The sequence below is a fragment of the Leuresthes tenuis genome, unplaced genomic scaffold (assembly GCF_036924035.1).
Source record: "Leuresthes tenuis unplaced genomic scaffold, fLeuTen1.0.hap1 SCAF_7, whole genome shotgun sequence".
Taxonomy (NCBI): Eukaryota; Metazoa; Chordata; class Actinopteri; order Atheriniformes; family Atherinopsidae; genus Leuresthes; species Leuresthes tenuis.
In genome coordinates, this window is record NW_027325361.1 from 7,223,090 (window position 1) to 7,249,087 (window position 25,998).

Genomic DNA, 25,998 nt, shown 5'->3' on the forward strand with positions numbered 1-25,998 from the left:
GAAGTTTAACATCTTCACAGCACATTTTGAAGTGCTTACATTTACATGCAACCCAGTAATCCAGTGATAGATACATTATGTAGGCAATGCTTTGTATAAACACTTCAGCCATGTATAATATAGACAATGCCTATATATGTAAACCCAGACAGTATTTAAGATAATTAACAGCTTAAAAGAAAAAGGGTTTGAAATGAAAAAGGTTAAAGTTCTCCAGAGTTCTCTTTGCTGAAGTAGTCCTTTTTTGCAGCTCCTGTAAAAACAGCAGTTTTTAAGCAGGGAAATGCCTCTCTGGAGGCACCAATTTCTTCAAGGCTCAGCTACAGTTACTCAGTCATCATACATGCTGAAAAATATCCATTTGATGTGAACCTTGTAGGCAGCTCCACAAGATGTCTCTTGAAATTTCAGCATCCATAGTTCCATGCAGCAGTGACAGTTTTTGTTTAGTCTACAGGACTGAAACTGTGGCCTTCACCATGACGGGCTACATCCATGTAATTTCAACAGGTCGTTCTCGATTAAATTTTTATTTCGGCCATTTTGAAGCTAAGTGACCACCAAACACTTACACATTATCAGTTACTACAGCTAACAAGGGCAATGGTTTAGCAAAGAGTTACCATTTTAATGACTTTTTATCATTAATGCCCAGATAATGTCAGTCCAGTCTACTCTTAGTTTAGTTTTGCGCTCCTAAAGGGGAATTGCCTTGCTCCTTAAGCTGCTAAATGTTCCACTAACATTAGTTGCAAGGTTTCCTGCATGGCTAACAAAATTTTTTTATACTTTAGAGAGGCTACCTCACAACACCGGTCATGGAAGATGTGGGTGGGAATACATAACTCAGTAAGAAGAATCTGTTTTCTTGATCAGATATTAAAGAAGACACTAAAATCCCAGACTGGGGAGTTACTCACATGATCAATGTATTCATTGCTTGTATTGATTTTTGATCTACTTTTCCAACTGCAAATGTATTTATCGACTTATCAATTTAAAAGAATTAGTTTCAAAATTGTGATTTCATCCAAGAGAGAACATTCAGTGAGCAATAAAATGTGGAAAGGAAGCCTGACCCTGCCAACATCACCAGCTATTTTCAGAAGGGACCTGCTGTGCTATTCTTGGGCGAGGTTCTGGAGAGTGAAAAGACGATGGTGCAACAGGATGGAGAGAAGGATAAGATGGGGGGCAGGATCAGGGCAGGGTGTAGCCAAAAGATGAGGGACAAAGGCACCCCTTGTACAGGCACTCAAGAGGTCTGGACGGTCGACTGGAAGGCTGGCAAGCTGGCTGGTGAACGTACAAATGAACACGGCTGTTCTCTCACATTCCTCATCAAACCACGTTTGGCCTCCTTTTAGCCAAGCTGAGTGGCCTTCCCTGTTACGGCTTCCTGCCAGTTATAGACACAGAGGCGCTATGAGAAAATGGGTGGAGGGCACTGGAGGAGCAAATTTACCAAATAACATCTGCGTAGAGTTTGGGTACACAAAGAACTCTGGTCTGAACTGAACCTTGTTTCAGGACTGAAACAAGGTTTCCAGGAGTGAAATTCTTGAGAATACATGAACTATCGCTAACTGATTTCGAGCTCTTTAATAAACTGAGAATCAAATTAAGTCACAAAAAGGAAACATAAAAAACACATTAAAGAAACTGTAAATAACCGGAGGGGATCATTTACATTTACAGTAACTACAAAACAGGTCATAATTCATTAGTGGTGTCTATCTAATCCTGAAAATACATGTCAGAACAAGACATTTCTATAACTTATTTATTCAGTATCACTCTGTCATCATGTTATCTATGATTCTGTGATTTAACAAACTGTCTTTTCTAAAATTGTAAATCTCAAGTTATAGTAAAAAAGAATAATTTAACTCTATTTGACTCTATTGTCTGTGATAAAGGATATTTCAGTTAATGGCTTATTACATTTGAACTTTGATGCCAATACAATGCTGGATGACTAAATAGATTACTGAAACAAAAATTGAACTGACATCAAATATTGGATTGCTAAGACATACTAGTATCTTAGTTTGACAACGTAAGTATGCTTTAACCTTTTTTTTAAATGAAAAATGGATTGTAAGCTAACAAATCCGACACATTAAGTTATTTATTTTCCAAAAAAGTGCAAGTAAGGTGGGAACTAAGTTAAGAAAGTACTTCTGTCCTTGAAAAAGAACATATATTCTCTTTTTATGAGTTAAATAAAAAATATGTTGACTGGTGACCTGTTCAGGGTGTACTCTCGCCCAATGACAGATGGAATGACGTGGAATTGGAGTAACCGAGTATAGAAAATTGGATGGATAGATGGATATTTTTCAGTGACTGTACTGTATCTTATCAAAAATGTGTGGCATTAAACCAACCTAAATCCTTAATATCACTCTGTTTAAGTACGTAATGCTAAAAAAGTGTGTGTTATTCGATCACTTATCACAGATTCTGCCACAAATCATCATCCCAACAGTAAAAAATGTTAATTCTGAATATTATTGCCCCATGGAAATGACAAAATTTAAAAAAAGAAAAATTTTTTCCTTTGTTTTCTTCTCAGTGTGAACATTAAAGGGTTCAAAGCAAACCTTCCGAAGCAGATTATTTCATCATTACAGGATGACATAAGGCAGAAGAGAAGAAAGACGAGCCAAGTTTTTTTCAACTAACATTAAAGCTTATTTATGCTCCTGATGTTATCCCACTTACTGGATTTCTTGAATTCAACAACCCTTTGAGGCAGATCTGCCTCTGACAAAGTTAATGACTGTTGCATCGTTAATGATTGTGGCTGTGCACACACACATTTTCACAAACGTGGGTCCTCTGTAGCCTTTAGCCTTGTGGCAGCAGCCAGTAGAGTAAGGTGATACCTCATGAGCTGAGGTGCAGGGGTGATGGTTTGACACCCAACCCTCCAGGGCCATGTTCTGGGGTCAGAAGGGCAAAAGGTCTGCATTCCACTGGGTGACACCTGAGCCTGGTAAATGTGTCCACCCCCAACACTTAAACATGCACGTGCACACACCATATTACTGTTACACAAAGAGAGAATGCATGTAAATATGCCTTCATAAAGAAGAACACACATGCACCCCCTGACTCTGCCACCCCCTCAGGCACCCGGCCAGTGACAACTCCTAACAAAGGGCAGGAATTTATGACACTGGCTTTTCACAGTGCTGGCACCAGACAGGTGCAGAAGGGAGGTGTGATATCCTTATTAAATATTTGTTTCTATGATCCTCTATCAGGCCACCAATAGCCCCTCAAGCCAACACAAACATGGAAATAATAGCCAAATAATCTGAGCTGTCATCCGATAAAACTCATATTAGGTGCCTGCTCTTCAAGAATCTGAGTGTGTGTCTCGGTGTGTGTGTGCGTGAGAGAGAGCAAAAACAAGGCTGAGCAAACTCTGATAAGCCTTGGAGGGAGACAATAATCTGCTGTTACTGATTGGCCCTGTAAAACCACTTGTATGTCTGTGTACGCACAAGCATGTCGGCCAAATGTGTGTTAAATGTAGAAACAGAAAGCACCAGGGTGTGCTGACAAACAAGGGGAGAGTAAATAAAAGTGTGAATGGCATGCTTGTCCTGCAGTTTCCTCACTCGGTCAACAGGACCCAGCCTTGAGCTGCAGTCTCTCCTGTTTACTCTAAATCATTTGGTACTGGAAGGGTCTTTAGGGGCTGCAGGAGCCCAGCCGTTTCATTACAATAGCTACAAAAAACCCTGCTAATATATCTGAGAATGGAGTACTTCCCTCTAGCATAACATGGCGTACTGCCAAAGTGCTCCTCCTGAACTCTCATACTGCTGCTGGCATTTCTGCCCTGCTTTAACTCCACCAACAGAGTGTCTGCTAATTCTGGTCAGCCTGCAGCCTGGCCTCACTGCACTGTCATGACTCAAACACCACCACCCTGGTAATAATAATGGACAACAGTCTCACTCCAACTTCCTCGCTGCAATAAATATCATCCTATCAGTAATACGATTCAGCAAAGAATTTATTGCCAGAGGCATTTCTTGGAATAACAGAGCTAAAGCAACCGTTAATAGAAAATTAATAGAATAGCAATATAAATTTTGAAAAAATCTTAAAATATAATATCATGTTTATCAAACGTCCTTGAAGCTGTTTGCTAAATCAGAATGAAATTAAATTTGTTATGTAGTGCTTTCAAAGAAAACTTAAATGTAATCTGTGTTTTCAGCTCAACACGCTGATTGATCAATCAGAGTGGACATTTGTAAAGTTGGGAATAAAATTTGTACAGCATAGTCAGGTAAAGCAGAGTAACAGGCCACTCAGTTACAACCAGGTGCTGACATGTGAGACGAAGCACTGCAGGTCAGGCAGGAATCAGTTTTCCAATCATCAGTTGGACATACGTTGAGACAATGCTGTCTGCGTGGGGTTGAAGGTTGTAGATTGAAATAAACCATCTGTATCTCTGTGGCTGCACGGTGGTGTTGTAGCACTATTACCTCCTGGCAAGAAGGTTCCCTGTTTAGATCTCAGCTGGGGCCTCTCTATGTGAGGTTTGCATGTTCTGCCTGCGCATGCGTGGGGTTCTTTCAGTGTACAACAACTTTCTCCCACAGTCCAAAAAATGCATGTTATTGGAGTAAAAGGTTAGGTCAACTGGGGATTCTAAATTGGTTGCAGAAGTGTTTGTGAGTCTGTATGGTTGTCTGGCTCATTTGTCTCTGTGTTTGCCCTGTAAAAGACTGGGAACCTGTCCACTGTGTACCATGCCTCTATACCAGCTATGATAAGAGCTGGTCAAATGCTCTAAAAGCAAATTAAATGACCTTCTATCCCCTGTGTGGCAAAAAGAAATACCAGGCCATCCTTTATAAAAACAGAAAATAAAAGAATTCTGTCCGGTCATAACATTCAGAGCAACATCCAAATGTTTTGGATGAACATGAAGGTGAGTGTGAGCAACCTTTGAGAACCAAATATACCAGAGCAAACATGCATCACAGCAGTCAGATTCTCCCTAAATCCTTACAAACTCCATTGCCCAGTGACATTTTCCTTAAGGGTTAAGAAAACACATTGATGTTTTGGGAGGGTTTTTCAAATGTGAGAATGTGAGGTAAACATTTCATTGGCTCTGTTTCAACCGTGGTATGCTTTTTTCTTTCATAGTTCTTATGCAGGGAGACAAAAGCAAATGCTATGTAAGCTAACCTGGTGTAACTATCAGGTGTAAAATGTGACCTTAAATACATTTATGGCTTGTAATTGTACAGAACGAAAGATTATGCCTTTGTGGGCCTTCTACAGCTGTGATGACATTTTGAACAGACCAGAGAAAAAAATGCTGTGAGAAAACTACGTGACCTGAACTTCACATTTAACATTAAGTTGAGGAATCTGTTTTAAAGTGCTGCTCACACAGTGTTGCTGCTCGGAGTTGTTGGCCTCCTCCAGACTCAACCACGCTGTCGTCAACCAAGATTAGGTTCCAGGTTTGAACTCAGAATCTTGAACTCCCTGTAACTTTATCACCCCAGGCCGATTCTCATATGCCACAGCCAGTGTGATCAAAACAACTCCCAGAAATAGCTTTTATCCCCTTTTGAGCACTGGCCAAGTCAGATTCCCCAAACAGGCTCTAAAGAGAACAAGAGATTGGGAACACACTGCTGAGCTCACCACCCCCAAAGTCCATCAATCATTATAGTCCATACAAATAGAGCATTGAGATGGACAAAAAGTCAGTCAATAGGCAGCACACGAGGAGTCTGGAGTGTATCCGGTGAGGGAAAAAGAAGCAGAGGAAAACAGAGGAAAACTATAGTCACAGAGAGTCATCTATATCTACACTGCTTCATTAATTCAGCAGATGCTCTTATTCATGGTCAGTCAATGATAAGCCTGTTAAATTTTTTGTCCTACAGATAAAATGGGGCTTGTATGGGCTCAATTTCATGGAGAATGAGAGACAAGACAGAAAAGATGGGATGAGAATAGTGAAATGCAATGCTTTGGCTGCACTCTTTGTTTTAAAGACTTTCCAAAGACTGAATCAAAAGCCATGACTCCTCAGGTATGTAGGTGCATTTAGAAAATATGGAGAGGCAACCCATTATGAGGCATTCTCAATGTTGCTAACAACAAACTCATGTGAGCTTTAGTACCGTACATCATTTTTGCAAACTTTGTATTCATATGCAAATATTCAATAGGAAACAAGACAACCAAAATTCTGAGAGAACTTTTTCGCTCCTTGAAAGAAATTCCTGAGAAAAAAAGTTTTGTGTACTTTGAACTTAAATGAGGCTAATAAGTTGATAACTAACAGGGAGAAGAAAACGTTTTAAAATTCAAAAGCCTAAAAACATCTATGCATGTCTAAGCACATTTGACATGCATTTACTGAAGTCAAACTTTTTGGAACATCAGTGTGATCTTTTAAAGGAGCTGCTTTGGACCTTTGTTTTTCCTCTCTAACATCTTTACAGTAAATATGAAAATAGTCTGTTTGTTAGCTTAGCTTAGTATATCAAAATGACAGGAAACCTTAATAGACTGCCAGCTCTGCCAAAAAAATCTAATAAAATTACCAATACCTGTAAAAATAGCTGTTCCTACAGTTTCCAGTCTTTCTGCTACCAGATGGTCCAGTTTCATATTACTGTGCAGATATGAGTGCTATAAATCTGGATGCAGCATGTGGAACAACAGATACTTTTGGATAATTTTGCGTTATAAGAAACAATAACATTATTTCACATTTAAAAGACACCACAAAGTGTCTTAATGTTAATAACTGTCTCATGGGCTTAAAAACCCATGAGACAGTATTTTAGTTTGAGTTTAAACAGGGCAAGACAAGACAGCCGTTTTTTTTTAATGCCAAAAACATGCAAAAAGCCTTGATTCTGTAAGTGAAGGATGGGACAGTAAGCCTAAACTGACAGCCCACAGCAGGTTGCTGTCCTATTCATTGCTGCCCACCATCCCCCAACACTCCTCACTAGTTTGAAAAGGAGTGTCATTCTGCAGTCAACACAAACTCTGTTAACATTAACCCTAATGCACACAGTCAATTCTGGAGGTAGAGGCGGTTTATAACTAAAGCTGAAGGCAACACTGTTTATTGTGGATACAGTGGACACTGCGGTTCACTTTGCTCCAAACAACCAGTAATGAGTGTTGATGACACGTAGCCGGGCCAGTTGCTCTTTTTTGGTGCAGTGGAGTGTGGGATGGCGTCACCAAACCCACAGGAATCAATTGCAAAGTCAACATACAGCAGGGAGGGAGGCAGTTCCGGAGTAGGAGGTAAAAGGATTTCACAGCAAAGAGCCACACTATCACAGACCTGCTACTGGCTGACATGGAAAACAGATTTTTATTACAGGATGTAAATGAGGCAAGTCTCTGAATCGTAGAAAGCTGAGAGAAAATGAATGAAGTCTGAAATAACTAGACACCTCTGAAAAATATTTTTCTGCTCAGAATAGCTGAAAAAAGATTTCCTCTCTTTAAAACCTGCTGAACAAGCAACTCCAACCTTCAGTTATGATCACTCATATGCTTACCCTGCATGAAAGATATGAGAAAATTTCACCTGGACTGTGAAATAGGTCTGTAACCTCTCAAATGGTACGCCTAGAAATAGAATGAATTTAATTAGCTCTGTGCTGCATGATTAGTGCCTTTCCTGGGCCGGTACAATGCGACTCATTCGGGACTGGTTTAATCCTAATCCTACACGGAAAGTTTTATTGAGCCACTCGTGATGTCAGAGAGAGCCAGGAGTTTGAAGCCAGTCAATGAGGACAAAGAAGTGTATAAGCTGCCAATCAAAATACGTTCTGGTCAAGGGTAGATTTGTTTTCGGAGTAATGCACAGTTTTTCACTGAGACTGTATGCAGAATACAGCGTCACCTCACATCATTGTTTTAAAACATTGAAAAATGACAGTTTCAAGAAGTTTGACGTCTCAGTTGCTGTCGTTTCAACTCTTAGAGGCTGGAGCCTCTGTGATGAAAAGTTATGACTGAATTCAGTTCAAGCCCTCGTTTCTGCTGTAAAACTGCTGCTGTGAACATAACAGCTCAAGTATTAACCAAAGTATTCAGGCGGGCTTTGTGCTCATACAACTTGAAATGGCTGTTGCGTGCTACAGAAAAGTGTTGTAATTATAGGTTCACCTCAAGATGTGCCAAATGGCTCAAACTACCATGTTGCCACATCACAGAGAACAAAAAGTCGGAAGTTGGGGAAAAAAGACAGAGCCTATTGAGAGACAGGCAGGCGTGTGCTGGCTGTCATCATTCGGTCGTTGCTATCAGGCATACAGGTAAATAAGAAAGTGAGATGATAGCTCTACAATTCATTTCTGTGAGTTCTGCTTAAACTCTACAGGTCAGGAATCTGTTATGAAACTTCTGTGCTGTTTTAATGAGCCTAAAGAGAGAGGACTTCTAGCTCAATTCGGACAAAAGCCCTGAAGATAAAGCAATTGACAAAGATCACAGCCTTTTGTGTGAGCTGAATTTACAAGTAAATGGATATTCTTTCCTCTCAGAGATGCCACTTCAGAATTCCCTCTATCTAGTGTCTGAGGTTAACCCATGAGGGGTGCTGATTTAGAGGGATATGATTAGACAGGCGTGACAGGAGACTATATCTGTCTGTCCTGGAAGACCAATCCATGCTCTGTTGCTCCTCACAACATTTTTGAAATTGCGTTTCTCACTTAAAGATATAAAAGGGGCTTAGAAGGAAAAAATGTGTGTTATGGCTTTTTAAAAACTAACACTTGTGGGTAGAGCTAAATAAGCCTGTTGATTGGAACTGTTGTCAACACTGGCTGTAAGCAGTGTTCAAGGTATGCACGACCACAAAAATCTGCTGAGAGTGACTGACATAAACAAACAATCAACCAAGCCCAATTTAATAAGGAGAAAGAGCGAATGACAACGTAGACAAAAAAGCAGGAGACACAAACTTTTTTTTTCTCACCTGTTGGTCTGCTCGTAGGAGGGCCCCCCTCCTCCTGGGGTTTGCACGCGAGCATCTGTCTGTGCAGATGTAGTGCCTCTATGGAATGTGCAGTATTCCCCTGACTCACATCCCCTGAACCACTGCAGAGGCTTTCCACAAGTGCCTCTGGCCCAACTCCGCTGGATCCCTCCGGGGCCCTGCTGGCCTGACCAACATCCCCTCCTCTGCTCAGCCTCCTCTGGGGCTCAAGTCGAGGTGGGACGAGTAGCCGAACAGAGGGTCGGCGAGAAGGCTCAGGTTCGTCATCCTCTGGAATCGGGTTGTACCAAATCTCTCCCTCATCGTCTGCATCGTTCTCTTCAGCTGGGTCCATGCTCCGAGGATGAGGTGACACCTTCCTTAGACCAACACTCACCTAAAGCAAGAAATACAGAGACACGGTTAAAACCACAGCAACCACTGTTTCTTTTTCCAGTTTTTGTGTACACATGGTCATTTTCTACCATGTCAAGCCGTTGTATCTGTTTTTGGTCTTAAACCAACACGGAGCCAACAGGCTGCTGGCTGCAGAGTCATTTAAAAGCATCCTCCAAACTACCAAACTCCTTGTAAGGACAAGCTAACCTGAGGCAACTGCAGGCGGACTGGCCGTGGCAGTGCTCCCCCAGCGGGTCTCAGGTGGTCCAGGGAGGGACTGGGAGGAGGAGGTGGTTGAGTGCCCTCTTCTTCAACTCCCAGCATTCCCTGCAGCTCCTCCTTGGTACAGTGATTCTTTGCCTGGGAGCTCTGCTGCAGCCAGTTGCGCTTCTTGGAAACAGTGATGGTGGTGAGCTGCGGCCTCCATGATGAAGGCTCGTTCAGTCTGCTCACCTCTCGGCCATTAGCGCAGGGGGTATGGACATTCTCTATGAAAGCTGAAGGAGCAGTGGAGAGAAAGAAACTGTGACCGGTACAGCATTGTGGAAGGCAAAACTGGTATCATTTTGTTGTTCTAAAAAAAGCAGCTAATCATCATTTTGATCATCTTAATTTAAGTGATCATTAATGTGAACTGAAATACAGAAACTGGTTTAATCTAAGGCAACCCATGTCGTGACAAGTTGAAGAAAACATCTGTATCAAGAAACCACAAGCATGGAAGTAATGAATAATGCCTTCCGGTTTTCTAAGTTTTTCCTTTTAAATCTGTTTTCTCTCTTATCTGTCTTTTAGTCACAAAAAGCTTGTCTCAGCTTTGTCTTATTTGATTGATGCTTTTTTATTACTTTTGGAAGGACATCATCACTGAGTTGTTAAATGACATTACCACAACCCCCACCAGCACCATGTCCCCTTTCACCTCAGTGGCATCCCATTTTATATCAGCTTCAGAATGTGGGCTCCAAATTCAATAGGGAAACTGAGGGTTTTAGCCCAACATATCTTCCATTGAAGCAGCTTGAGAAAAAGGACAAGAAACCATTGACAAGACAGCTGAGAAAATAAAAAAGAAAGGGGGAGACTGGTGATAAGTGCAGTCATGATAATATGTGCAGTAAGTTAAAAAGTAAGAGATATACTGACATGTATGGTCACTTAATGTCCAAAATAAAGACACAGAAGACTTACTGCTTGGTTTTAACTGTCAGTTTCTTTTAGGTAGCAGATGCAGACAGATAAAAACAACCATGTGCATGTGTGTGACAGGGAGAGTGTGGTGCTAAGGTCTTGCTCTAACTTGTACAGACTGTTTTGTTCCTCACCAGCTTTCAGACGAGCTCCTCCACAAGCTATAATGACAACTTATCCTCTCCTTAAGGAAATACATTTTCACACATGTTGGGCCATCCAGCAAATTACAGACCTGGGGATATTTTCACTTTGCAGTTCCAGTATATGCATGAGTGATTGTGATCCAAAAAAATGTGAAAGAATCAGAATAAATCCCAGTGTTTGTATTCTAGCATTTAGAATGCCAAGAGGCCTGACACAGAACTGGGGTAAAGATTTAAAGAACTTCTACTCAGATTGAGATATTTTCTTTTCTACTTGGCTGCTTTTAATGACAAAAGCCTGAAAATGACCCAAGAACAGAGAAGGGATCAACGTCTTGAGGTCAAAAGCCTCTCTAAACAGTGACTCACAGCTTTCCTGTGATCTTAAACTTAAAAATCAGCTCTATCAGTGTTCCACCATTCACACTATAACAACAATACAAAGTCTAATTAAACTGATTTTGTTTGGGATACCACTCCCTTGCATCCCTGTTTAAGATGTTTGCTAGTATGCAGTAAAAATCAGCTCAAAGGCTTTCCTAATGTGAACCGTTTAAAAACAACCTTGTCTTCTGCTTCCTTTGAGTTTAATAATAACTTCTCTGTTTGGTTTAATTTACAGAGGATTTCCAGTCAGAATCATGTTTGCCTGACCTGAACAGCGGCATGTTTGCATTAGCCTGGATTAGAGCTGTTTGAGGGCCTGGAGCTCAGTACATTTAGAATGTGCCATTTGCAGAGAGCAGGCAGAAACCTACAATATTTCTGGTGGTTTATTGAGTCCCATGAGTTACTGTGTGGGCTGGAGCTGCCAGGCTGTAATAATCTGCTCTGGTTTGTTTCCATCTGTACTGGCCTGGCAGTGCCATGTAACTCTTTTTTAAACAATGAACAAGCAGTCTCTTTACTTAAATCATAAAAGGAGATACCTACAGTAAGTACAGCACAATAGAAAATATGTTTTCTTTGCAAACTAGTCCACAAGAGATTTGTCTTACAAAAGAAATGTAACACTAACTACAGTAATTACTGACATTTAAAGGACACTGGATTTAAAGGTTGTGCAAAGACAGCAAGTTAAAAAGCCTTTTTAAAAATCTTTTTGGCCTAATTTTTCTAAAATTCACTGGGGAGGCATGAGGATTAAAGTAAGCTGCAGGTAACAGTCGATGTTTGGTTCAATAAAGCAAGATATCAGCTCGGAGGATAATTCTGGGAGAGAGTAACAACTGCAAAAACAAAAATAAGTAGAGAGAGGAGAGATGGTACGACACGGAGCTGATGTCAACATGCCGTCTTCTTGAAGGGGTCTTTCATAACTGGAAACGGAAGCGTGTTCTGACAAGAACAGCATTCCAGACCACAGCTCCACATTTCCAGCCTCACTGCTGTCTCCCTCCAGTGTCACACTCCTTCACGGGAGCAACAGCTTCGCAAACAAACATCAGACCACCGGTTGGGCTTAAACAGTGAGTTTTTGTCCCTCTTTACTCCTGTCAAATATCAAAGCATTTATACACTCTCATGCTCCTCTGAGCCGTTCATGGCAGCAAGTCATTTTTGCAGAGCACAATATTGAAGCTGATGAAAAACAGACAATGGAATTTCCTGGTCTGCCTTCTTAGAAATAAGCCTTAAATAAGAAAAATTAGTGGGACTAAACGTGTAACTAAAATACATGATCAAAAAGACATTTTTAGGACAAACAGAGAGAAAAAGCAGAACATTTAAGAGGTTAAAAACTGTATCTATGCAAGAAAAATTTGGAAACTTGTGGATGGTGTAAAAAAAAAAAAATTAATTAATTCAGCTGATCCTTTCATTTCAGAAGGAGTATTCTAAAAATAATCATGATACTTAAGTATTACAACCAAAGTTGGGCAAAACGTCCAAACAGCCTGCAGCGAATGCCTAATATGTACAAAATCCGGGAAATTGCAAACGCCTGAAACAAAAGCCAATAAGTTCACAGGAGACAAGTACGGAATGTGATCATAACATCACACAATGTAAAAAGGGAAATAAATTATTTGTTCTCAATCACAGAACCAGTGACTCAACAATATTTTGGAAAATCATTCAAATTAGTTTGTTCATTTTGGGCATGATTTACTGTGACCTGCATCTGCAACGGTTCAGTCTATCTTCACATTCTTTCTGTTGGCATCTAGGCCTTTAACTAGACTGAGCACAAAAGTAGACTAAGTCCATTATAATTTTCACACTGGAGCTAACACAGTCTGTCTGTGCCATCGTGGTGTTTAGGACAACTCACACCGCTGACATGAAGGTAACAGATGGCCAGAGCACATAACAAAGGGCTCCACATCTTTGTGAGAAGATAAAAAGAAGAAGAGATAGAGGGAGAGGGGTACAGTGATGGCTGTTATAGTTTGTAAAGTTATCAAGAAAAAAAAACTTGGACTGGTGTGGACCTGTGCCATATGAGCCTGAGAGTAAACCCAGTTATATTCATCTGTAAATCCTGTGAGTGGTTGAATCTTCTTCTCTGCTGAAACAACAGACTTCATCCACTTTCCCATAGGCTTCTAGTTTCTTTCCCAAATTCCCTTTTCTTCATAGAGGCTCCTCTTTTGATAAGAGCAAAACACACACCAGCTAGTTTTCCCCACCATACAGACAAAACTTTGTTGTATATAGTTTCTGAGTCCCCTTCAGAGGGAATCTTTTGCTGTGTGCCATACATCCCCGTTGACACTCATTCATATGCTAATGAGGATTCTCAGTGTAGATTTTTCTTTTTACACCAGGGCAGGGATGGGATCGCTCGGGGTTACATCACATGTCAACACTTGCATCCCACTGAGGCATCCTGGCAGCGCTGCTTATAATGCTATCACCACTTCATTCTCAAAATGTTGGCTTGAAACCCAAATTCTTTTCCGTGTTGCAGCTCTTTTGTCCTGAGTAAATGAGTCGGTTTGAAATAAAATTTGAAAAAGGCACTTGGACACACAGCATGGACCAATTAGGCCTTAAACACTGGAATAACTAAAAGTGAAACTAGCTTTGAAAAATAAAATAAAAAAACTCTACAGTCCATGAAATTTCTTCATGATATCGCTAAGCAATAATCAGTAACAGTCTAGTTGCCCCACTCTTTGCACACACCATCAGGTGACTCACACATCTTGTAAAACCATCCTAGTGTAAACCCTGATGCCTCAAGTTTCTCCTTCATCACATGATCTGTCTTTAGAGCGACTATCCTCCATAAATCTGTTCAGGTACAGACACAAAAGACATGACAAATCATTGTACCTCCACCCTCAGTCGTGTGTTTATGTGAAAAAGGGAAAAACATAACTAACTCAGCAGCTAAGCAACAAAGTTTTTGGCACCATGCAGAAACCAAATGCCACAGGATTCTGGCAGGATTTGACAGCAGTATTACATTACACCTGCACTCGCAACTCAAGCTTGAATCCACTAAATCAGCAAGAATTAATGTAATCAAAATGTTGAGCAATATTGCATAAAGTTAACCCCTACAATCTTTACCTTCATGTTGGGCATGTTTTTAAAAGGATTGGCTGCACAGCTAGGGAAATAATATTGGGTGTCAAACAAGAAATATTCAAACATGCAACTCTCCATAAAACTACATAAAAGATGTTAAATAAAAGATGCTCTGAATAGGATATCCAATATGTGCTTTTCATATGCAAGGAAGTCTAAACAGGGTGGGACTTGGAAAGACCCATTCTACCACAGAAGATTCCTTATCTTTGAGAAGTTGCTAAGAAGTGACTCTTTAGATCTCTCCATTTCTGGTAAATCTGGCTCAGTCTCAACATGAAGCTTGATTAACACATCACTCCTGAGTTCAGGTCTGGCCAGAATATGACGCCTGGGTAATGCATGCCTGCTAGCACGCACACTGCTTCAGTACACCGAAACACAACAGAACTCAATATTCTCTACCTGCAAATACAAACATGTATATACACAGTGGAGATGTGCATATGCACCCTCAGCTGCACAATGTCCCTCACATGCACGTAATGACAGATACCCAGTACTGATATATTGTTTTATAAACAGTGAAGGACAAATTAGGACAGAAAGAAATTTGCTCCAGTATAAAAAAAAGTCTACTATGACAATACAGTGAAGTTTATCTTCCTTAAAACATACAAGGGGAAGAGGATGTCTATTTTAAAGGGCTGGAAAGGTCTAAGCATTGCTCAAATCAAGAGTGACCCATAAACTCAATGAGGAGGTTTAACCCAAAGCATTCAGTGAAGCTTTTGAAAGCTTTTAAAAAAAATGTTAAATGGCTCTTTGTAAGGTGCTGAGAGGCCCACAGTGGCAAACTAAGCCAAGGTCTGACCTTAATAAATACTTAATCACCCTTCATTTTGTTCAGTCATGGTGAAGAATTAAGTGACACAACGCAAACAAGTTAAACAACAGGAAGGGCATCTAAAAAACTCAATACAAAGTCCCTTTAAAATGCAAGATACCACAGAAAATGACTGGGGAGAAACCCCCCCCCCCTTAAACAAACACACACACACACACACTACCACAGAAAATTAGAGCAGTTGTGTCTCTCCTGCTTTGGATTCCTCTGGCTACAGCTGTGGAAAAGTTCTGTGGGGATGGGGAGAAGAGGAAAAGCTGAGCAAAATGGGGAAAAAATGAGAAAGAGAATTAAGGGACGCATGGAAACACATTTCTACCAGGCTCTGACTTTATTTCAACCAAAAGGCAGGAAGAGGCAGAACTGAAAAGTTGGAGTTGTAATAGGCCAACACTGGCAAGAAGTTCAATAAGATGCCCTCTGCCACCAACATCAGATCCCTCTAATTCTTGGAGTTCAGCACCCTGACAGTCAGTTTACCACACTGAATGGATCATCTGCCATGTGTGAAGCCTTTTACTATGTCAGAGCAACTCACAAGCATGCTTGTACTCACATATATGCATGTTCCCCAACTATTACAAAACTACTGAAGGAAAAACTGGTGCTATCACAATGGATGGTGAGATTTTGATCCATAAAGTGAGCCTATTTCCATATTCTATATAACAAATGTCAAAATTAAAGTTTAGATAAGATCTACTGTCTGTTACAGTTAAATCAAGTCAGAATGGCTGAAACTCACATTTAATTTCATAACATTATATCCAAAGCTTCTAAAATGTTTCTATCTCCATCCTTGAGCCAACATAGATGATAAATCCATGAATTTCAACTTCCACATGTGCAAAATAATCAGTCTGCTGAAAAAAAATGTCAGTGACTATTTTTCCCACCGTGTACGTTTCATCTCTCATAATATACCATCTGGGCATTAAAGTTTTGTTAAAAAAACCTAAATAGACCCAATGCACCACATAGATGATAATAACAAGTCATATGTTACCATCACTGGTTTCAAGTTACAGATGTTTTCATAATTTTACCCCTCATCACAAACAGAACACCAAAACACAAGCAGGACAGAATGTTGGACAATTGTTTCCATACACACACCCCACCACCAACACCACAAAGAAAGCTCTAAAAGAAAAGTGAGTTAGTTGTTACTGAACTACACTGTGAGTAATCCCATTTACGGCCTGATGTGCTATTAATTTTGTGTTAAAATGCACCTAAATTAGTGAAAGATAGAACCCGCCACCAGTTAGAGTATCATAAAAGGAAAGCAAGAGGTCTGAGGTGTCTCGTCCCTTTGCTTTGCATCCAGAGGAGGAGGAGTGCAGAGTGGACCGCCACCAGATGGAGTTTACTATGAGTGGAGGAGGATGACAATAATCAGAAGGGAGGAAGAAGGGTGAGAGGTCTCTGATTTAGAGGATCCCCTGGAGCTGAGGCGATACCGTGTAGCCTTCCTACCTGGCTGCTGCTGTTGTAGTGACTTGATTGTAGGTGACTTGGGCTTGAAAGATTTACTGTCTTGGCTGGATATCAGGACTCCTGGTTTACATCCTGCAAGGTTAGCCTGAGGGCAGGTCCAGTTCTGGCTCTGGACATGACCACGGGGCAAAGATGAGCCCTCAATGCGCTGCTTCATCTCAGACGACAGTAGGCGACCCTTGTGCATCCACTCTTGCATCTTGTTGACAGTAACACCATGAGCTTTGTTGACCGCATAGGCCACCTGTGTGCAGGCTTCAGTCAGCTTCTTCTTACTGTCCTGACCCTGATATGTTGCTGCCTCAGTATTGCTGTCTGAGGAGCCTGTGAGGCTGTTGACTGAGCCGCTGCTCTCATTGAGGTGCATGCTATTGTCTTCCTCACCCCCAGCATCTTGTTGCAGCTCCTCACAGCTGATGGCACTGCAAAGAACCTGTGGTCCAAATACCTCACCTGCTAGTGTAGTGTCAGCAACTTCAGCCTTATTTGTCTCTGTAGCTTCATTATCATCACATACGTCTGTAATCTGCATTCCAGGTGCTTGAATACAGGCTGAGGGTCTGCCTTGATATCTAATTGCTCCATCGCTAGCAGAGCGCAGCAATGTGGATTTTTTGGTCACTGACAGGTTGACCATGCTCTTACTGTTGAGCCTTGCCTGTGACTGTAAACTTCCAGAGAGGCAAAGCAGAACTGAGTCAGTGTCTGACACCTGTTGAGGGCTGTGGTCACCTACTGAAGACCATGAGTCACTGTCCATGTTTTTGACAGACAACCTAGAGCACAGACTGTCCCTGGAGTGACTACTACAGGAGGAAGTGGCTTGCTGCTCAGCTAAACCCCCATTAATCTGCTGGACATCAAGATTGATGTCATTCATAGCATTGATAAGAAGATAATAAGCCTCTTGCAGTTGGTTCCTAAGCCTGTCTGTTTCCTCGGCACTGTTACTGTTATCAATCTGCCCTTTATCCGAACCAGGTTCTGCTACCTCTGCTCTATCATCATCCGTTTTTGGTGTAACTGTTTCATAAAAAGGCAGGATTTCATTATCATAATAATCATCATCTTCACTTTCTACAGGATATCTTAGTGTCCCCTCTGTGCCGCACAGAGATGTCATTTTAAGGTTGCAAATTTGTAACTCTGTCGGGAAAAAAGTTGGGCTCTGAGGACCGCCTGCCGTCCTTTTAATGTCCCCTGCATTGTCAGGCCCATAACTTTCAATACTTCTGATTAACAGGTTTTCTTCAGTTTTTCTTGACATGCAGTTTGGATAGACAAGTGCTGCGCAATTTGGCGAATTTGTCTCCAAAGATGGGCCGCTGTCAAAACTCCAGTTGTCGTTATTTTCCTGTACAGCTACAACAGTGCCTGCCATGTGCCGGGAATACTCTCGGTCTCTGTGCTGTGTCCCTTCACTATCAGAGGCAGTAACCCGACCCTCGTCTTGGTTATTGACCCGTGAATGCACGTGTACCTGCGTTTGGAATAAAACATGATTTGAATTGTCCCCAAACCCGATTGAATCTCCAACCCTGCATTGCCTCGGGACAGACACGATGTGTTTTCTCTGAACATGCGGTCGCCCGAGCGGGATCCCCTCCGTGATTTTGTCAGCGGATCTGCTCCCCTTGGGGCTCCTGTCTTTCTCCCTTGACGCGATTCCCTCAAACTGCACGTTTCTTTGAAGTGGGACCCCCAGGAGCTCCTCATTAAGGCGAACCCTGCCCCCGCAGCTCGGCTCCAGGGTACGTGATCCAGTCAGCTCTGCTGCGCGACTCTCTGAGACTATTATAACCCCCTCTGTTTCCACCGTCGCTCCCTCAACATAATTCTCGTATGTACTCATTCTTTCTGTCGTGAAATCCAGCCCTGTGAGAAAAACTACCGGACGAGGTATGTCGGAGTCTCGCTGCGGTTGCAAAACTTTTTCTTTACCTTCTCGGCCCCCATTCGCCGCAGCAGCAGAGCCGTATCCACCGCCGAGCGTCGCTCCTTTCTTGGACTTCTTCCCCCGGAGTTTCGCTAATAGAGTCCTCCGCAGAGGATCAGCCATTCCTTTCCTTTGCCCCCAACTTATTCCTCCCGGTGTCTTTCAGCACACTGGCTCCAGAAGGGAAGAACCGAGCGGGTTCTCCTCGCTCAAAGCTCGCCGAGCGGACGGGGTCCTCTCCATTCTCCGCTGTCACATCCACACTGTCGCCCCACTAAAACACTCCTGACTCACTTTGCACAATTGCACCACCTCTCTCTCTGCACTGCACATACTTTTTCCTCCCTCCTTTTTATTTTCCCTCCTCTCTAGCGCCTCTCCTGAATGTACAGCTCAGATACTTGGAATATTTTTGGTTCTAACTTCAGAGACTCTGAGCAATCATTAAGCAAACTGCACCAGAGCTTAAATATGTTCAGTTTGACTGTGTATGGTCAGGATAGAGAAAACTGATTTAATAAATGAAGTCACCCGGTAGCCTAGTATCACTTATAATAACACAGAATACTAACTGAGCATTATGCATTAGGGACACCAGTAGGTAGAGCGCTTTTATCATTTAATTCATTGATTGATCAGTCAATTTAATAAAAAATATAAATTAGTTAGTTTCGGTTAATCTGACAAACTTTGAGAAATTAAGTTATTTGGTCTTTAAATGAAAGGAGTGGCTACTAGGGTGATTTCAGCAATTGTTTTAGCATAGTAAAAACAAATTCTCCACTAAGATGTTTACGGTGGTAGTCAGTGTTGAAGAAGCCTTTTTTTAGTTGATCGGTACTGTTCTTGCTCCACTTTATGAATTTAAAAGTGAGGAACTTTGGGTTGACAAGGAAAAAGAAAAAAAAAGACCAAATATGTTGAGAGGATGTAGAAGTAAAGAATATGTAGTTATACTTATTAATGTTTCATGTCTTAAGCTTTAGTAAAGCATCTACTAACATACTACTCAGATATGTTAATTAGCCTCTCACCCTCCCTCTCTGTTGTGCTTCAGTATTAAAGTCCCTCCCTGCAGAGAAAACTGTCAGGTATGCATCCAAGACTCATCCTAATGTTTATTGGCTATATATCTGTAGGTCAGTGCAATTCTTTGGTAATTCATCAAGACCAAGAAAGAGGCTGCCTAGTGCTACGTCAGAGTTAGCTTGCAAACAGCAAGCTGGCATCATAGAATCTGCTGAGTAACAACAGCATAGCTGGTAAGAGCATCACACAACAAAGCACTGCTTCCCACCAAACAGATGCCTTTTTGGCATTAAAGGTGTGCGTGGTCTAAGGAAAGCAAATCGGAAACAAGTTTTGAAAAGCCCTAAAAGGGAAACTTGAATTAAACTAATTTCCAGTCACTTGCTTAAGGCAGATAAAATAGTCTGCTTGGTGTGATTGGAGCGTGGCGGTATAGGCTCCATTCCTTGTGGTTCCTTGTGGTTTCCAAACAAGAAACAGAAAAAAAACAACAGCTGTGGTGGATATCCACAAGACGAAAAATAGAGAATTCTTTTTGGAAATATCTGGGACGTTATATCTGAGAAGACACTGGTAAGTCACATGAGTTTACTGTTTGCTGGCTCAGACTCGAAACAACTGGTGATTCACCCTTAATTTTAGCTAAGATAAAAAAAAAAGTTGTGTTCATACCCCTATATTAAGGCTTTTTCAAAACAGACAAAACCACCTCGAGAGAGTATATAAACTTCTTTGCGCTTTAGTGTTTTCAATTTCAGCTGTTTCAATTAACCTTTTCTTACAAATCAAAAATGACTACGCAAACCCATCTTGTGATTACCCCCACTTCTGTTTCAGAGGTACATAAACTTGTTCTTCACTTCTTATAAATAAGGGTGGCTCCATATATTGTGAGAAAGCCTTCTTCTCTGGAACACACATGTATGTTTATCTTTTATGCTCAATGTTTGGAACAAAACCATGATTTGGGAAGCAGGTGACAGTATGTGAAATGCAGATATAGTTACTCCACTAAAATTCAACACATATTTGTCCCTGAAATGTGAATTAAATTCAGTTGGGGAGCAGTGAGCCACGACTTCAAATTACCACCTTCACTAGTAGCTGTGAAGGCATTTCCGCAAACAGCGCGAGAACAATCCTCATCTCGGGGGGAAAATGCGCTTAACCCTCTGCTGGGAGAGAGAAAGAGAAAAATGTCCATCTCGGTGGGAAACAATAACGTGTATGGTCATTAAGTACCCACACGACATCATCATTTACTCTTTCCACATGATAATGATTTCATCTGTCATGATGAATTAGTCATCGTGTTTGTTCATTTTCATTATTACACATACAAAGGCTATCTTTTATCCCCCTTAATGACAACACCAACCTAAAAGCATAGCCTGCCTAATGATGGATCACTGCCGATTACTGGAGTGACACTTTTATCTGGAGTGTATCTTGAGTAATCCTCTCTTTTTTGACCTTGCATCTAACCCCTGTCCCTGCCTGTAGCACAGCTCCTGGCTTTAAGAACGTCTGAGACAGCAGAGAAAGGAATGAAACATACTTCACTTGAACCTTAAGCTGTTTGTTTGCTCTTGCCTCTACTAGGAATGTGAAAGAGGATGATCTGCTGAAAAGCTGCAGTGTGTGAATGAGTGCACATGTGTCCAGTATACCTCTCCCTGTAAGACACACATATACTCAAATAGCTACGCACGTACACTCTCTGACTGTATCTGAATCCATTATAAGCCTCCTTTCATAACTGTGCCTCTGTTTTCAAGAGTACATTATCTACCCATGATTGAGGGCATTTTTGTTTTGGTAGAGTCATTCATTGACAGGGCCCCTACAACCACCCCCACATCACCACCACCACCCTCAGTAAAACACGATAAGCATCTGTTATTGCCCTGCAGGAGCCATGTAGGCCCTGACGCCTTGTCCTGCCTCCCCGACTGACTGACTAGACCCTGTCTGGGCAGTTATTCACAGGTCAAAACCTGCAGGCTGCATAGTGTGTGTTTGTGTGTTAAAGAAAAGAAAAGGGAAAGCAGTAGATGAGGGGGGGTAGGGGATAAGAGGATAAATGGAGCGGGAAGAATCCATAACTTTGGACTCTGCAGAGGTACTATTAATGCAATTCACACACTGAAGATATCTTGCACTTTTTAAAATGTTGTTCTTCTGAAGAGATGGCGATACAGCAACAGCTAAATGTTACAATTCATCAAAAGTTAGAGATAGACAGGCAAATCTATCTAGTCTAATGAGAAAGAGTATAGTCAAAAGTATCCAGTACTTGTTCCTAAAACTTCAAGTTCAACAAATAAACCAGACAGATGTATTAATATTTGAAAAGGCAGTGAATTTTGGGTGTATTAAATTATTTAAACCATTTTTCTCTGTTACTAAAAATAAAACCAGTGCAAAAAGAAAAAAAATTGCATCTACAAAGATTTTATGGGTAGATAACCTTTTTCTTAGTGGTCAGGCTTCAACATCAAAACACTCATTAAATTGTAATGAATTGCTAATTATCATCAAATAATGTAATACATAGACCACTGACAAAAGGCGCTCCAATGTCTTTGGTATCAGTTTTGATACCGTGATTTAAAATTTATCATTGAGGCGCACTGTTACAGTGGGGGACATTTGTATTCATTAAAATGTATACAAGCAATGGCAATTATCTAAAGTCAATACAACATGTATCCTCCTGCTGCTGTAACTACTCATTAGAGAAGAAAAATGTGCAGTAAATGCACTGCTGAAAAAAATCCCCAATAAATGCAGTATTTCCTTATTTTTGAACAGAGTCTATAGTTTCCTGTCTGGTTTGGTAATTATTTAGCCCTATTGAAACAAGCAGTGCACCACAAGTATAAGAGAAGGCATCAGTGGACAAACACATTCATTCAATTACTGGATTTGATGACATGAAGAAAAATATATAAGCCTCATCCATGACTTCACAACAGACTTCCAGTTTAGTCTTGTGAGGTGATAAATGAACAATGCAGTAGAAATGGTTAAGCTTGTCTCTTTTTTCTTTCCTTTTTTCCCCCCGTCCATCAGTCATTTGTACTCTTTGTGAAGGCAGTAGCAGAACATCTGCTTGGCTGGCCCCCTTTCAGATGGCCTGGTCAGAGAGTGTACAAGCAAGAAAACTAAGTGCGTGCCCGTGTGAGAAAGGGAGAGACAGAAAGAGGAACATAAAAGGAATCAGTGTACACGTGTGTATGTGCATGCACAGTTGCATGTGCATGTGAGTGTGTTGGGATTCAGGGTTTTGCAGCTGTTGGGGCTCTCCTCCTGATGGCTGCCCATTGTTCCCTCTCTCTGTGTCCCAGCTTGTTTATGGGTCTTACTTTTTCTTTTTTTTTTCCCTCAAAGCACACGGCAACTAAATTTATGCCCGTGGACACAAGCCTTTCTTAGGATATAAATTAGGTTGGAGGATCCTTGTCAGAGTAGTTTTGCCAACAGCCTTCAGCTGAAAGTTCCACAGAGTGACATTCTTATCATTCACTTACATTTTACAACTGAAAGAAAATGTAAAGCAAACTCCTGTTGTGCCTAATTTGCCTTGTATCCACAGTAATGTAATAACTGTTAATGTACCTGTTTGAACAATAGATTCTAAAGTTGTTTTCCTTAAGCGATAAAACATCTATAAATTTAACTTCCATACAGTTTATGGCAAAAAAATACACAGCTGAATGTCCAGAAGTTGATCAGTGTCAGGGCGGAAAGCAATTACTATAGTAAATAGTCACTAAAACTAAAATCCTTCTCTGAGCTGCTGAATTTAGTTTAACGGGGGCTGTAAACAGAGAAACATTATAACAAACCACTCAATCAAATAGTTTATGATCTGTTATGCCAGGAAGGACACTTGTCAAAGTAAAGATTGTGAACATTATAAAATAGACATACTGAAGTGGATCTAAGCTGCAACTAGTGACCGTTTTGATTGTTGGGTAACACTTAATTACGTTTAGCTAAAAAAGAAAAAGAAGTTAATCATGGCCAATATGTTAATACTACCTTTCAAATATTTAATAGAGATGGAAGCATGACAATGATAAAAACAGCATATTATTGGTTCAATGACTTCAATGAGCATTTGAAAGTGCATCAGACCTCACTCTGCATCTGTTCTGTAAGTTTTCTGTCCAACATAACTCACTGTATTGGTAAACCACAGGACAAGGGTCAAGACAAAAAAATTCACACTGATTGTGTATCCTCCCTTTCTGACCAGTTAGTTGGGTACAACAGACAGATTTAGACACACACAGAGCCTGGGCTGTCTTTGTGTCTGCTTCATATCTTTATCAAGAGACAACCTCTGACATGTTTATTGGGACAGGAGATCAGACTTCATGTCCGGCACTACTGTTCTCTATCATCTGAGAACTAAGAGGGTACGATCCTTTCTCTGAGAACATGACCTCTGTGTTATCATGTTCCTATTGTCTGTGTGAAAAATCATTCTCTATGCATCATCCTACTTTTAGGTTTTCAACTATGTTGGCTTTTTTGTGGTTGTAGCCACTGAATGTATTCAGATGAAAGTGCTTGAAAGTTTCCATTGCTGCAGGCAGATCCACAACATGTCTAACATTTAGACAAAAACAGACAGATGCAAAACAAAGTCTTAATTCTTCTTTGGCTTACATTGAACACAACCTTTTGTAATTTTCTCTTTATTTCTGTGTGTTGCTACTGTATAATCATCACTTTGTCTAAACTCAAAGCCTAACGTGCGTCACAGATGTTCTTGGATGACATAGAGAAATGGAGCTCTTGAGGGCTTTAAGGAAAAGGGAATGCTTGGAAATATTCAGCTTCAATCAGTGGCTGGTACCACATTAGTGCAGTTTGACCATCATATGGAAATTTCCACCCCTCACTCAATATGAGACCAAGAGGGAGGAACCAGGCCTGCTCTCAACATAAAGCGGTAATTTCAGCAATTTAACATGAATCTATAATATTACGTAAAGATACTATACTTCTGATCTGAAATTAAATCACAAATGTAGGGTTGGATGGATATATTTGCTTCCTGCTCCAGAGAATTTTTCTTTTCTGCTGAACATCTGTTTCACACGCTCAGCCAGATTTCTGGTGTGAAAAGCAACTGTTTGCCTCAAGAAAACAGCCAAGAATGAGGGAAGCCGTGGAGGAGTTGACATGGAACCAGCATCCTACACCAGTGAAGAGGGTGGAAATGAATTCCAATACATTGAATGGATGGAAATATCTGTCTGGCCACCTCTTTGGTCCAAGCAACTGTTTTGTCTGAAAATTGCTGGGCTGATCATTTCAAAATTTTGCTACAGATACTGAAAATACATAAATGACACATTGTACTGATATTTTGTTCCCCTGGCTCTTCATTTAGCACCATCAGGTCAAAACAACTTTTGTCAATGTCTGAATAACTGCAACTCTCATCAGCTCGACTTGTTCTTTTTTTCTTCTTTTTTTTTGAAGCATGCTAACCTAAGATGACAAGCTTTGTTATATTTGGTTTGAAATAACCAAAGTGTGTAGGCCTGAAACTGTTGTCAAAGGCATATTGTTATTGTTGATGCTTTTGTAATTAAAGAAAATGGAAGAAAAAGTGGCTGCTATATTGTCTCTGGGTGCCCCGCTGCACAAGACTGCAGCCAGAACAAAATTTGCATACAAGCTGTAACATTGTGCTGATTTTGTGACAATGTCCGATGTCAAATAGTAGCAGCTGTTGGCAGGCAGCTGAGTAAAAGTCCCTGAATACTCAGTGGCCATCACAAGGTCTTGACCTTCCAGTAAATGTGTCAGTGTCATAAAAGAAGACTGTGACTGACATTTTTCATAGCCCTAAGAGGACCAGGAAACAGCCATCAGTTATTGGAAATCTCTTGTAATTAAGTTAAAAAGTCCCAATAGCTTTTAATCTGTTTAAGTGACCGCAACCTTATAGACATATTTTAAAAACGAGAATTTGTTTAAGTGAACTTATCAGATTTTTCTTATTTTTTTTTTTACATTTCCAACTACTTTCATGTTTTTTCCTAAGAGTAACAGGAATAAAATGTTCTCTTTTTAACAGAAAGATAAGGTCAGCCATGTGTAACATCCAGTCGGATGAAAAATTGCTTTCCTCTGGTAACAGGATCTCTATTACACAAAGGGGCTACAGTCAAAGAATGCAACAGATACCATATCAAAGACAATAACAATTCAACACCGCAAACACACAGCTCGAAGAACAGGGTATTACAAACCACCCATCTGGGAAATTTCCAGCTACGAGACTGACAACGAGATGATTAATTCTCACGGTGACCTCGCTGGCCATTGCTCACGCAGTCAGTCCAGAGAGAAGAGTTATTTGTTCGTA

General features: G+C 40.8%; 2 protein-coding genes across 3 annotated transcripts in view; both read right to left on the bottom strand.

The window, feature by feature from the left end:
* syde2 (synapse defective 1, Rho GTPase, homolog 2 (C. elegans)) overlaps positions 1-18,875 on the bottom strand; it is a 45,494-nt gene extending 26,619 nt beyond the window's left edge. The window contains exons 1-3 of one of the 2 annotated variants that reach the window (XM_072389053.1): positions 16,619-18,875; positions 9,623-9,912; positions 9,017-9,413 (exon numbers count right to left, since the gene is read on the bottom strand). In XM_072389053.1, coding sequence (XP_072245154.1) covers positions 9,017-9,413; positions 9,623-9,912; positions 16,619-18,698 — 2,767 coding nt within the window. In that variant the 5' untranslated portion in view covers positions 18,699-18,875. The remainder of the gene's footprint in view (positions 1-9,016; positions 9,414-9,622; positions 9,913-16,618) is intronic. The other variant, XM_072389054.1, reaches the window with a different exon arrangement.
* The window catches only part of cunh1orf52 (chromosome unknown C1orf52 homolog), a 156,587-nt gene that overhangs the window by 126,527 nt on the left and 4,062 nt on the right, over positions 1-25,998 (bottom strand). The window lies entirely within an intron of this gene.